This window comes from Hylobates moloch, unplaced genomic scaffold (assembly GCF_009828535.3).
Source record: "Hylobates moloch isolate HMO894 unplaced genomic scaffold, HMol_V3 SCAFFOLD_3, whole genome shotgun sequence".
NCBI classification, from domain to species: domain Eukaryota; kingdom Metazoa; phylum Chordata; class Mammalia; order Primates; family Hylobatidae; genus Hylobates; species Hylobates moloch.
In genome coordinates, this window is record NW_026652278.1 from 119,579,680 (window position 1) to 119,594,933 (window position 15,254).

A 15,254-nucleotide genomic window follows, 5' to 3' on the forward strand; every position below is an offset into this window, starting at 1 on the left:
AGACATTTCCTAAGTAACACAAAGGAGAAAGATACTCAATTTTTCAAGTAGTAATTAAGCACTTTTTATATGGCCATTACTAAAAAAGTAACTAATACGAGTCAAATATTTATGTTACTCTTTTTTTTTTTAACATAGATGGAATTAGACATGGCATTAAGTGACTTGGAGGCTGCAGATTTTGCAGAACTGGTAAGAGGAGGGAGTTTTATAAAAGGCTCAATGTTGAATTCTTATTTTGTATACCAGTCATTATTCTAAATATTTACCAAGTGGATATACAATAATCTTGAAGTACACATTAGGCCTCTGTTTTGACAGTGACAAAATCTATTTTGCTTGCCTTAGGATTTTCTACTCAGTTGAAACAGTTGTTACACAATGTATATTATGGGATTAAAAATGATTAATTACACTGGTGTCACTAAGAACTAAGCTTTTGAGGAAAATAAATATAGATGTAATACTGATTAAGTTAAATAAGAACCCTGCGGAGCTGTACTTAAATTGGAAGTCTCAATATGGTTTTTAATCTTTTAATTATTGTATTTCCTAGCTATGTCCAATGAAAAGGCCTAGCAATAGTGACCATCGCAGTAGCGATAAGTACCACTAATACCCAGACCATGGTGTATAAATAACATTTCTCACCAAAAGGAACCAGGACTCCTCAAGAATTGGCTCATTCAAAATTGGGGCTGAAAATGCACAAGATAAGTCTGAGAACATCTTGTCATATCAGAAATTCAGAAAGCTTTCCAAAAATTAATAGGGTTATAGTAGAACTCAAATTGTCATGAGACAACTTGAAGAGGCTCCCTGTTGAACATCTATAAGGAAATACCTACAACAGATTGAAACACATCAGATATGTATAAGTTCATGAGTGCATAATGATACTAAAAAAAAAAAAAAGGAAACTTACTAGTCAACTTTGGAGAATATGAGGGCACTAACTTGTTTTTGTGAAAACTGTTAAATGAAGAAAAATCAGACATTTATCCTGCCCTTCTTATCTAAACCATACGTCAAGGTTACCAAACACAGGTGAAGGAGAGCTGCTTTTTATGAAAGTAGTCTAACTGAAATGTCAAGAAAGACTGACAGAATTGGAATATCACCATTTTGCAGTCCCTCAATGAATTAATGGATCTAGGCAATGGTCATCAATAGCTATTAATATCACAAACAGAAAAACAGTAGATAATATGTTGTTCCTGATGGAAGCACACAGACCACCTATAAAATATGCTTGATGAGGCCTCAAGATCGAACTACCAACTTATAGGAAATACCACTGAAAAGGAGACATGTTAAGTGACCCCATTTTCGGAAGAGGGGTTGCAGTCAGCAAAATCCAGACTGGCAAATACTGCAGGACAGTTTCTTCTCGAAATAAATTAGAAAAAGTTGGTGTGAGGTGGGGGAGAAGGGAGAGAAGTTGAGAGAGAACTCAGTTACAAGAGACTGAATATTATCAATCAAGTGTATGTATGTCCTGTCTTAGATCCTAATTTAAACAAACTTTTAAAAATATCTATGAGACAACGAATCTCATAGATGAGGCTGAATCTATTCATAAGTCTCATACATTCAAGGAAATGTAAACACTAATGACTGGGTATTAGATGAAAATAATTCTTTATATTGTGATAATGGTATGATTATATATATTTTAAGATTCCTTCTGTTTTATACATACATTCTGAAGTGTTTACAGATGAAATGATATAATATCTGGGATTGGTTTTGAAATAATTCAGCAGGAGGAAGGGAAGATGATGATACAAATGAAACAAGATAAGCCATGGACTGGTCATAGTTAAACCTGAGTGATGATGGCTATACAGGAACTAATTATACAATTCCCTTTTTGTATACACTAAAATTCTTAGTAATAAAAGTTCTTCTACAAAGTAAATGGGAAATAAGGCGGTAAAAGCCATGAGGTGTGGATTATTCTCAAGAAGATTGCCAGTGAAAGTGGGAGGAGAATGTTAGCTTGAAGGGGTAACTGAGTCTTAACAAACACCCTGAACAAATGGAAGGGTGTTTTGTCTGTAAAAATAATAGAAATTTAGGCATGGTAAACTCTTATGGCTCATAATTTTTTGAGTAATGGAAAATGTTTAGATGAATATTAACTATTAGGAGCAGTTCAGATCTAAAGTATTAAAATATCTGGGTTTTGGAACTTACATCCAAAATGTTTAATTTAAAAATCTAATTCCTGTCTTTATAGAACACTATTTTAATGAGCAGTGGAGTTAACAATATTTTCTATGGTTAAAAAATAATCTATTGGGATTCCTTAGATACAGTAAAAAAAAAAAGAAAACCATAATTCATAAAAGAAAAAATGGATAAATTGAGAATGTAAAATGGTACAACTACTTTGGAAGACAGTTTGGCAATTTCTTAATAACCTAAACATATACCTACCATATAATTCAACCAGTCTGTTCCTATCTTTTTAAACCAAGAGAACTGAAAGCATATGTAATACAAAGACCTATATACAAAGCAGCTTTATTTGTAATAGCCAAAAAGTGGAAACAACTCAAATAACTTAACTGTCCATCAGCAGGTGTGAATACCAAAACAAATTCTGGTATATCCAGGAATGGACTACTACTCAGAAAAAAAGTTGGTGTAGGGAGGTGTTGAGGGAACTGTTCTACATCTGGATTTTGGTGGCACTTACATAGCTATATGCATTTGTCAAAACTCACAGAAGACTTCACATTGAATTTTGCCTTTAAAAAAATATGAAAATAAGGATCTATTCTACACTTTTTGGTGAAATTAGATTAAAGATGTAATCTTATATCCTAATGCTGTGTTTTCCTTAGTTTTTAAAAAATATTATTGAGGTATAATTTATGTTCAGTAAGTTCTTCTGTCACCTTTATAGTCAACCCCTCTCCATACCCCCAACCTCTGGCAATCACTGATCTGTGTTCTGTCCCTATGATTTTGCCTTTTCCAGGATGTCATATAAAGTGAATCATCCTGCTCAGCCTGGCCCTAATGCTACTCTGGTTGCTCAGCACACCTCCTTTTACCTTCTCATACCTGGGCATCCCTGCCCTGTTCAGCCCCACAGTTCCCAACTATTTGGTTCCTGCTCCGGGGTCGGGCCTCTGACAGCCCCTTTGAATAAACCAGACACTCCACATGTGTCTTGAGAATTTAAATAAATAAATAATCATACAGTAGGTAATTTTTGTGTCTGGCTTTAACTTAGCATAAATGGATTTAAGATTCATTCCTGCTATTGTACAGGCAGTTCAGTCCTTAATATTGCTGAATAGTAGTATTCCATCATATACATGTATCACAATTTGTTTATCCATTCCCAATTGAGGAATGGCTGGGTTATTTCCAGTTTTTAGTTTTCTTTAGGTTTCACTGGGTTTTTTAAAAAGAAAAAAAACTTATAAAAGTAATGTTGTATACGGGGTGAAGCTCCAAGCATGGTTATTAAAAGCAAATACATTCACTTATCCCTTTCTCTCACTTCCATCCCCAGGTGTAACTGCTCTTATGGATCGGAATGTATCCTTCCAGACCTTTTTCCATATACATACATTCCCACACACAAACCAACACACATGTATATAGTTGGTGGGGATGCTATTTTTAACAAAAATCAGATGATAACGTATATTTTGTTCTGCAGCTTGCCTTCTTTGCTGAGCAGTGTATCCTAAAACCTTTTATGCCTGCTCGTATAGATCAATCATATTTTTTAACATATGTATGATATTCTGTGGTATATCTAGTTTTACTGGCCATTCCTCCATTGTTGAATTTCATGTTATCTCTAATTTTTCCATATTACAAATAATCCAACTGTTAACTTTTTATATAAAAATCATGATTCCACTGTTTGAGTGTTCCTGTAGATTTCTAGAAGTAGAATTACTCAGAGGGTATATATACTTAATTTTTTTTTACATACCACTCAGTTGCTTGCAAATAGGTTGCATCAATTAGTCCTTTCAAAAATAGCTTATGGTAGTATTGGATACTGTAGATGATGTAGAGTAAAAGTTTTTTGTCCTAAAAAGATATGTTGTAAGAAATCCCTCATAGAGTGACAGATTTTATGTTCTTAATGTCTCTAATCAAGCATCTTAAAAGAATAAAAAATAAGATTGTTCTCAGTGAAGTAAACATATGCATATTATATTTCATCCTAATACTCTGGTATATTGATTTCTAAAGATGGCACTATGAAAAGTTTAGTTACTAAAGAATATAATTTTCATTTTAACTATTATAGCTTAATTGGAATTTTTATCACAAAAAAAAAATGTAAAATCCACTATGAATTTTTCCCCCAGTCCGAAGATTACTATGACATGAGGCGGCTGTATACAATTTTGGGGTCTTCTCTATTTTACAAGGTAAGTTGAAGCTTGAAGTCTAAATGTCCAGCTGCTGTATAAACAGACCTAAATTTTCAAAACTTTTACAAACATGAAAAATACATTTATCTCTTTTAAATGTAGGTACCATAAGATTAAGATCTTTCTTATTTTAGAGACAGGGTCTCGATCTGCCACCTAGGCTGAAGTGCAGGGTACAATCATAGCTCACTGCAACTTCCAATTTCTGGGCTTAAGCAATTCCCAAGCTCAAGCAATCCTCCTGCCTTGGCCTCTCAAAGTACTGGGATTACAGGCGTGAGCCACCATGCCTGACCAGATTAAGACCTTAAAACAAGATTTGCATCTACATACTTGTAAATATAATAAATATTTATGGTTTCATTGCATTCTAAAGCATTTATAAAGTATTACAAATGCGGACAGGAGAAGCAATACTCAAAGAACCAAGTTTGTAAGAGAAAAGAACAATATTTTTCTGGATTTCCTTTTGAAAGTGTGTATTTTTTATCCTGTGTTGAAAAGTCAGCTGGGCACAGTGGCTCACACCTGTAATCCCATCGCCTTGGGGGGCCGAGGCGGGCAGATCACCAGAGGTCAGGAGTTCGAGATCAGTCTGTCTAACATGGGAGAAACCCCATCTCTACTGAAAATACAAAAAAAAAATTACCTGGGCATGGTGGTGTGTGCCTGTAATCCCAGCTACTCGGGAGGCTGAGGCAGGAGAATGGCGTGAACCCGGGAAGCAGAAGATGCAGTGAGCTGAGTTCGTGCCACTGCACTCCAGCCTGGGTGACAGAGTGAGACTCTGTCCCAAAAAAAAAAAAAAAAAAATAGTAACCTACATCTTTTAAATAAATCTTATATAACATTTAGTTCATGTCCATGTAAAGCAAAGCATCAAATGAATTTAAGTACTTTTATTTTTAAAAAAGGATTTTTAAACACAATATAAAACCTATCTAACAAAGAAGCAATAGGGAAGGGTGCACAGTGAAAATTAAGTCTCTGTCATGACCCCTGCTTCTTGACTTTCCATTCTCAGAATTCAGTTCTTTTCTAATTTTGTCAAATACTGAAGCTATGCTGTGCAGAAGGCCTCTTGCTTTGTGCTGAAGTCTACCTGTTGGTACACCTTAAGTTATCATTTGAGCTCTACTTTGGCCTCAGGAAAAAAAAAAACATTTACTTTTACTATATCTTCATTTACCCCATTTGAAACTAGAATATTCTAAACCAACGGAAGAAGTGTTTATGAAACTCTTAGAAATATTATGGGACTATTGCTTTATATCACTGGTAGACTTTTGCTCTTTGTGGTTAAATTCAAGGGTTATTTGATATGCAGCCATTTGCCCAAGGATGATCTTATTGATATTGCCGTATACTGTCGCCACTATTGCCTGCTGCCTTTAGCAGCAAAACAAAGAATTGGTCAGTTGATAATATGGAGAGAAGTGTTTCCTCAGCATCACCTCCGACCTTTGGCAGACTCAAGCACTGAAGTCTTTCCAGAACCTGAAGGAAGATATTTTTTGCTAGTTGTTGGCTTGGTAAGTTTACCTCAGCTTCTTTCTTAGGATTTTTCTTCTTTTCTTTTCTTCTTTTCTTTTTTTCTTTTCGGCAAGGATTGAGGGATGCAGCGGTAGGTAGGTATCTATTGACTGTCTAAATAAATACACAAACAAACATGCTCATGTAAAATTATTAGTATGTCTAATATCAGTATTCAAGGAAATGTTACATGCCCCCTTATTCCTTTTCTTTTGCATCCATTTAATACTCATGGACAAATATTAATAAAATCTAAGAAAAGATTTTAGCAGGTTTTTAAAGTCTTCTGTTCCCCTTTCTATAGTGGTTTTATCCATCGGCTTGTTTTGGGAGATAGAGGGAAACATGAAAATAATATAGAATCAGAAACAGAATAAATATACAATTGTAGATGAAAGAACTTCCAGTAACTGAGGCTCTTGACAGCTATCTTAGGGAATTCTGTGTCTCAAAAGAAGTGGTTTGATGGTATATCAAGATAAGGCAATGTAAGATTGTTTTCAACTGAGATCAAGAAGCATTGATAATAACCAAAAAGGAAAGATGAGGGAGGAATTTTTAATAGTCATCACATGATTATGCCATATGCCTGTATATCTTCGATATTTATAAGTTTATACATGCACATTTTATGTAAATATTTTCATGGTAGCTAAACCTGCATTTGTAATTTTTTTCCCTATAGAAACATTATATGCTATGTGTACTATTAGAAGCTGGAGGTTGCGCATCCAAAGCTATTGGGAGTCCTGGACCAGACTGTATATATGTGGATCAGGTCAAAACAACTCTTCACCAGCTGGATGGAGTAGATTCTCGCATAGATGAACGGCTAGCATCTTCTCCAGTCCCCTGTTTGTCTTGTGCTGACTGGTTCCTTACTGGATCACGTGAAAAAACAGATAGCTTGACCACTTCACCTATTCTCAGTAGGCTACAAGGTACTTCCAAAGTAGCAACTTCTCCAACATGCAGAAGAACCCTTTTTGGTGACTATTCCTTAAAGACACGTAAGCCTAGTCCTTCCCGTAGTAGTGGAGGATCTGACAATGGTTGTGAAGGTGGAGAAGATGATGGCTTTAGCCCCCATACTACACCGGACGCAGTACGGAAGCAAAGAGAATCTCAGGGCTCTGATAGTTTAGAAGAAAGTGGGACCTTGCTTAAGGTGTGTGCTTATTCAAGTGTGTACATTCTGGGAGCTAAGTTGTCTCTCCAGTCCTTGTTTTATAATTGCAAGACATTTTTTTTTAGTGGCATACCATTCTTCATTTGACATGGTGGTTATTTCAGTCACTGCTGGCAACCCAATGATTTTGAACCAAAAAGAAAAAGAAATATCAGGCCAGGTGTGGCAGATTGCTAGAGGCCAGGAGTTCAAGACCAGCCTGGCCAATGTGGCAAAACCCAGTCTCTAATAAAATTACAAAAAAATTGCCAGGCATGGTGGTGCACACCTGTGATTCCAGATGCATCGGGAGGCTGAGGCACAAGAATTGCTTAAACCCAGGAGGCAGAGGTTGCAATGAGCCGAGATTGTGCCACTGCATGATTTGTCACTCCAGCCTGGGTGACAGAGTAAGACTCTGTCTCAAAAAAAAAAAAAGAAATATCAAGTAATAAGACAAGAGCCCTTTGACATCCATATCTGTTTGACAGTACTTAGAAATAGGAAAACTTTAATTTCAATTTCCGTGTTCATCTCTTCCCTATTTACAGTGACAACAGAGAGCATCCAAGCTGTGGGGCCTGTTGGGGGCTGATCTGACTAAATAGCCAATGAAATATTCAGCAAAGAGAGTCAGAATGCTGTATGTGTGTGTGTGTGTGTGTGTGTGTGTGTATGTCTCTGTGTGTATTATCCTATTTTTATAGATTTTAAAATCTGAACCTTTGTAACACTTAAAGATTTAAAAGTTGACTGTAAAGAGGATATTCATTTTTCAGATCATTTTTCCTGATTTTTTCCATGAAAATACCATAAAATATCCAAATGATTATCAAAACATTCACCCTGGGAAGCTTTGTACTTATTCTAGTGATGCTGTCATCTTTCAAAACATTTTTGAAACTTGTCATTTGGGTGGATGGAGGTGACACCAGATGAGGAGTCTGAGAAGGAGCACAAATAAAATATGAAATGCTAGTAGCATGGCATAAATAACCAGATGCAATCTCCTCATACCAAACAATAGAATGCTTTTGGACCCCTAAGTGGGGTGTATTTGGAAATACTTACATCAGTACCATACCTATTATCACAGTCGATGGAATTGGTAGGAAATAGTCTAAAAAGATTTGGACAGATTGAAGAATTACCAAGCCATGAATAGCTCCTAAGAGAAATTGAGTTAACCTTTAAGATTCAGCCATTCAACAAATGTTGATTGAATACCTACTAAGTGCCAAGGGCCATACTACACAAAGGAGATACAGAGATGAATAAGACACAGCCCCTGACTTTGAGGAGTGCAGAGTCTAGGGAGGGGAGACAAGTATGCATACATACAAATTTGGTAATGGCTCTGGTAAGAGGTTTTCAGGGAACACCATCATGCCCTCCCAGGACATGACCCTGGGATCCCTGTCAGCCATGGATAAGCCAAGAGGTACAAGTTAGCATCAAAAATATTTAAAGGAAGCATTGCAAATGGTAAGTAGTTCCCTCAGAAGGATGTTTAATTTTTAAATCATTTCTGCTATATGATTCCATTCTTAGATATAAACTGATCTACTTAACTATATTTTTCAGGTCACTAAAAAGAAGTCTACTCTTCCAAATCCATTTCATTTGGGAAACTTGAAAAAGGAACTTCCAGAAAAAGAATTAGAACAATATAACACAGTGAAGTAAGAAACTTTCTTATTCTTGTTCACTTAAACTCTTTCAGGAAGTTTTACAGTGAGAAAGTACAATTTTATAACATGTATTTTACTCACAAATGTAATTCTGATATGTCTTACATATTAAAGGTAATATCTGTGGTATTTCTTTAATATTTCATTACACATTTAGGAAAATGACCATATTAGTATTATAAAAGAGAAAAACACACAAGGTAATATTTCAAAATGTGAAAGTCCCCCTTTATCTCTCCACAGGTAACCTCCCTTTTGTATATTTAATATAATTTTTAAATTAGACTTTACTATATTTTAGAGTGTTTGGTGGATGCAGTGGTGTGCTGTCCAGTTACACCTTAGCTCAGGGTATTCCTTCCCAACACTTAAGAATGGTGGCTGCTAATGCCTCACAGCTCCCCTAGCCTTGTTACTCCCCTAGCGGTGTCCTACATGGAAACTTGTTGACTCAGCTAAGGTTACATTCCTCCCTGGGAGGAGCCCACTTCTAATGACTAATAAATAAGTGAGTACAAAGGCTTGGCCCCTTGCCTAAATTGAAGACAACTCTGAAAGGCCAGCCAAGCTTCAGAGTACCCAGTGGTATCGGCTGAGACTTGTTGCCACTGCAGCACGGTTCATCTTCTCCCTCTGCTCAGTCCTGCTCAGTCACTACACCCCTACAGCTGTTTTTCCCAAGAGTACTTCCTGATAAGTTTCCTCCCGGCATATCTCACTCTTAGAGTTTGGGTCCCAGGGAACTGGTCCCATAACACTCTCTTTAGAAAATAGATATAATTTCAAACATGCATTGAGTAGGGAATTCTGAGGTAAAAGAAACTGAGTGAGGAGAGAATGTTTAGCAACTTAAACTGTCTGTAATTATTATAATATGAAATGTTACATATTCACTTTTTGTGCACTTATTATGTGGTGACCCGCAGGTCTGCCTGTGCCTTGGCAGGTATTTAATTACGACATCATGTGTGGGATCAACTGGTGTAATAAACTCAATTGCATACTATTATTTGAACAACTAGACACGTACTAATAGAATTCACACACACACACAGTACAGAGCTACCACATTCTTAATCACTGAAACACTTTACAGTAAGTTCAAATATATGTGTTACAAAGTTGTTAGAAAATTCTTTTTTTCTCAAGTCAAGACAAAAACAAAGTAACTTGTCTGCATAAAATAATACATTACAAATCCGATGTGTTAAATTTTAGTATTTAATGCCTCCAAATATGAATGTTTAATTTTTTGATAGTTAAACATGATTTTAAGACAAATAAATTGGAACCAAACCTTTTATGGAACCCAAAAGTACCTTCACAAAACTCTAGTCTTCCATTTAACAAAAACTATTGCTCTGAAATTTTATTAACTCCATATCAGAATTTTAAAAATATGTATGTTGTGTTGGCATTGTCTCTAGTAAAAGGAGACTATTTTTTCAAGTTCAATGGTTTAAACATAAATTCACATGTGGTGTAAATCATAGGCTCTCCTATTTTAAAAGGTGCCAAAGATGTGTGTTTATTCCCATTATTGACATGCAAAGATGTTTTTATATGATGTAGTTCATTTTAAAAGCATGATATAAAACAGGATGTAATATATTATCCTAACCTTTTATGCACCTTTGTAAAATACAATATATATAATATATTGAAAATAATACATATAAAACATCTCATTCAGTAACTAAGTCCTACCCATTCTGCATTCCAGTAGTTCTTGAGGAACATCAGTTTGACTATCCTGGTAAAATACTTTAATGCTACTAACTTAAATGTATTTAGTTTGTTGGAAGGTATTTTTATATGTGGTCTACCCTAGACTGATACCTTGTTTATGGCTTATAGCTATCTGGGCCTGATACGAGCTGAATTATTTAATACCAACCATGGAAAAAGAGACAGTTAGCCAATTAGGGTTGTTTAGCAAAGGAATGATTAAGTTACTTGCAAATGAATTAATGTTTACTTATCCTTGCATAACATGCAGTATTTACCTCCATTAAGGGAATTAATCACCCTAGCTTGTACTTCAGTTAAGGATGAAGAGGGAATTAAATGTTTAGCCCAGTTTCCCATCCCTAATTATACTACTAATATGATATTGTAGATAAAAGCTTATAAGAAGTCTACTAAATTCAAAATGAACCAATATTTTAAAATTTACTAAAATTTCTTTTCTTCTCTTTGATTTTTTTTCTTTTTAAGACTGACATCTGGTCCTGAGAACACACTTTTCCACTATGTTGCCTTAGAAACAGTGCAAGGAATCTTTATTACTCCTACCCTTGAAGAGGTGGCACAGCTAAGTGGCTCTATCCACCCTCAGCTAATAAAGAATTTCCATCAGTGTTGTCTTTCCATTCGTGCAGTTTTCCAACAGACATTGGTGGAAGAGGTAGGGAACTGCTATAAATACAGTTTTCTGCCAGTTTAATTTCCAGATCTCTAAGCATTCTATTATCTAATCAATATGCCCAGCATCGTTTTCATTTAATTTTTTTTAAATAGTCACTCAATCTAACGCGGGTGCCCAAACAATTATACTCACAGTACTTCAAGGTTTTATTTCATACTGAATTTGATGTCTTGGGTTACTTTTCAGGATATGGTAGACTTGTGTTTTCTACAGCAAAGCAAAATACAGTCATTTGTAATGTAAATTAACCTTCCATATTTGATATCTGTGACTCAACCATTACTTGAGTAATAATATCTACCAATTGGTTCCTAAAATAACTCTGATAATTCTTTGAGTATTTAGCCAACAGTATAAGGTATTTTGGAATATAATGGATTAAGGCAGGGGTCCCCAACCCCCCTGGGCCACATACCAGTAGCTCTCTGTGGCCTCTTAGGAACCAGGCTGCACAACAGGAGGTGAGTGGCAGGCCAGGGAGCCTTACCGCCTGAACTCTGCTTCCTATCAAATCAGCAGCGCATAGGAGTGCAAACCCTATTATTGTGAACTGTGCATGTGAGGGATCTAGGCTGTGCACTTCTTATGAGAATCTAATGCCTGATGATCTGAGGTAGAACAGTTTCATCTTGAAACCATCCCTCCCCCAGAAATTGGTCTCCAGTGCCAGAAAGGTTGGGGACCGCTGGGTTAAGGTACAGCTATAGACACAAGACTAATGCAAATTTTTTGGCATTTGGTTGGTTGATTGCTTGCTTGCTTTTCTATCCAGGATGAAGTTTCATTGAATGTTGTTATCTGTTGAATAAATAATAATGCTGTATACAATTACAATATCAGATTATTTAAATGGCAGGAAAAGATAGGTGTTGATTTCTTGAAAAGGATAAAACATACAGCGGTTTACTTGTGACGTTATACAGCCAAAAAACCTCTCTGAAAATGGTTGTAATGTATATAGCAATACATGTGTTAGGGATGCCAAATTTGTGAAGAACTTGGGCTTAAAAGTGGAAGAACATTGGACAAGGAATAAGGAATCCTAGACTGAGCCTCACCTCCTATTTCCTTAGCTATGAAGCAAGTGGGCTGAATTACATCATCTCTCCAGGTTCATTCAGCAGTAAAATTCTATGTCTTATAGGATTTTTTTTTGAGTCCTCAGAAATTGTTATTCTGTAAAAATACTGTGTTTGACCATATATTCCTATATGCTTTGGGTTCTTATGCTCCTATTTCCCTTTTTAACATAACTGATAAATGTTATAAAGGAATATTTCATTTACTTATTTGATAATATTTAGTAATATAAATTAGTTTTCTCCATCTTATTTAAACATTGAGGTACCTACTCTGCACCAGACACTATTCTAGGAACGTGGGATACAACAGTGGACAAAACAAAGTCCCTTCCTTCATGAAGCCTATTTTCTAATGGGGGAAAGAAAAGAATTAGAAAATAGTATGCTGAGAGGAATCAGTGTCAAGCAAAATAATAAAACATGGTAAGGATGAGAGGTGGGAGTGACTATTTTGAAAGGTCTCTCTGATCGTGTCAAGTGATACTTGAACAGAGACCTGAATGCAGTGAGGGAGCAAGCCATGTGGCTCTCTGGGAACAGAGCTTCCAGCAAGGGGAACGGCAAATGCAAAGCTGCAGAGCATTACCGCCTGAGGTCTGCCTCCTGTCAGGTCAGCTGCGGCATTAGATTCTCATAGGAGTGCAAACCCTACTATGAACTGTCCATGCAAGGGATCTAGGTTGCCCACTTCTTATGAGACTCTAATGCCTGATGATCTGAGGTGGAATAGTTTCATCCCAAAACCATCCCCTAGGGGCTGGGAGAGTGCTGGAGCAGACTGAGTGAGAAGAAAGGGGAAGAAGAGATCACAAAGGTAGCAGGGCCAGCTTATGCATGGCTGGATAGACTATGATAAGGACTTTGGGCTTTGTTCTGAAAGAGATGATACATTCTTGAACAGTTCTGCCCAAATAAGGGACATGATCCGTAATTTTTTTTAAAGGATCACTCAGGCTACTGTGGGTAGAACAGGAAACAGAATAGCAAGGGTGGAGGCAGGGACCAGTTAGGAGGCTTTCAAAACTCTCAAAGCAAGAAATGATTATGGCTTCTGGACTCTGGATATATTTTGGAGGGCAAACCAAAAAGATCTGTTGATGGATTAGATAAAAGCTATGAAGGAAAGAAGAGGATCAAGGATCACTCCACTGTTTGGCCTGAAACTTATAAGAAGTCTTTATAGTCCAAATGAGTCATTGTTTTGCTAATGCTTTAATCAGTATGAAATTTAGAGATTATGGGTCAAAGGAAGACAAAATACTGTTTTAAATATATATTTTTTCAATTTATGACAGAATTATCTGTTCATTTAGAACACATTTATTAAGCACCTACTATGATCCAGGCACTGCTGGTTTTAAAACACACAAAGAAGATTGCATATTGTCTCTTCCCTGGGGAAAAAAGCTTATAATTTTCTATCTTCCACTGTGGAAGACAGATCTATAAACTGCTAATATAATATAATGTACATACTAATAATATAGGCCTGTGAACAAAGTGTTCCCTAGAAAAGTCAAGGGACACTTTATCCATGAAGTCTCCTTTAGGATATGGTATTTAAGTATTGAGGAAGGGTAGAAATTTTCCTGCAGATAAGAAGAATGTCATTGCAGGCACTTAAGTATTTGGATCAGCCAATTCAGATTACTCTGTGAAAACATTTTAAGGTAACACTAGTAATACCAGTTAATACTAACAATACTTATTAATTTACAGAAAAAGAAAGGACTAAATAGTGGAGACCATTCAGATTCTGCAAAGTCGGTGTCTTCTCTTAACCCTGTTAAAGAACACGGTGTGTTGTTTGAATGTTCGCCTGGAAACTGGACTGATCAGAAAAAAGCACCACCAGTTATGGCTTACTGGGTAGTAGGGTAAGTGGGAAAAAAAAGTATTTGAAAGTAAAGTGTTAGAAGAGTGAAAGAAAAGTGGTAAAGGAGATTAACATTTTAAAATGTAGGCATGGAATTTTTTATCTAGCTATACTATTTTAATATATTTTATTTTATTTGCTAAGTATCTCCTTTAAATCCCTCCCAAGTATTTTTCTATTGAAAATTATCTTACAAAATTAAATTTCAGTAATACACTGAAAGAATAATTCCACAGTTTTTCTATTCTTCCCTTTTTCCCCTGCTTCCTTCATTTCTTCCCCCTCTCTCCTTTCTTTCCCTTTTTCCATCCTCTCCCTTTTCTTCCCTTCCCCTCTTTCTGCCCCCTGCCACAAGACCATGCCCAGTCAGGACCCTGCCCACCTTTGTTTCTATCTCCTGTCTCCTTCCTCTTCCATCCGCTGTGCACCAGCTGCACGAGCACCAATCACATCTTGTTTCTGTTGTTCCTTCTGCATGGGATATTCTATCCCTTGACCTTTGCACTTCTGGATCCTTGATACCTAGACCAGTGCTAACAGGTCATCTTGTCAGAGAAGATCCATTATCTCTTTCCCTCATCAAAGTGGCTACTCAGTTATTCTCTATATGACTCTTTTATTGTTTATTTTCTTGTCCTTCTCCACCCCCCACCCTCATTACAATGTCAGCTTCATGAGGTCAGGAATTGTATCTGTCTTGTCCACCACTGGCACCTGCAACAGTACCTGGCACATAATATAGTCACTTGATAAATATGTGATGGCTGAGTAGGTGAGACTGTGCCTGGAAAATGTGAAACTGATGGTGGGGTGGGTGGGCAGTGGGCGGTATGGCAAACACAGAGACATAGTCATTGCCTCTAAGGACCTTATATCTAGCAGAAGAATGAAATATGCTCAAATATCTATATATTTATATATCTGTATTTATAGATATAGAGAGAAATCTTATATATATGTGTGTGTATACATATATGTGAAATGAATTAGATGATAACAACCAAATACTATAGGAATTCTGAGGAGGGGGCAAAATCTAATGAACAAAGATGCGAACAGTG

General features: G+C 36.3%; 1 protein-coding gene across 6 annotated transcripts in view; it reads left to right on the forward strand.

Annotated features, from left to right (window-relative positions):
* Positions 1-15,254, forward strand: part of INTU (inturned planar cell polarity protein) — a 92,876-nt gene that overhangs the window by 66,110 nt on the left and 11,512 nt on the right. For 5 of the 6 annotated variants that reach the window (XM_058436736.1, XM_032146981.2, XM_058436737.1 and 2 more), the window contains 7 exons: positions 139-192; positions 4,350-4,412; positions 5,726-5,947; positions 6,634-7,116; positions 8,701-8,798; positions 11,025-11,214; positions 14,037-14,194. In XM_058436736.1, the coding sequence (XP_058292719.1) occupies positions 139-192; positions 4,350-4,412; positions 5,726-5,947; positions 6,634-7,116; positions 8,701-8,798; positions 11,025-11,214; positions 14,037-14,194 (1,268 nt within the window). The remainder of the gene's footprint in view (positions 1-138; positions 193-4,349; positions 4,413-5,725; positions 5,948-6,633; positions 7,117-8,700; positions 8,799-11,024; positions 11,215-14,036; positions 14,195-15,254) is intronic. The other variant, XM_058436735.1, reaches the window with a different exon arrangement.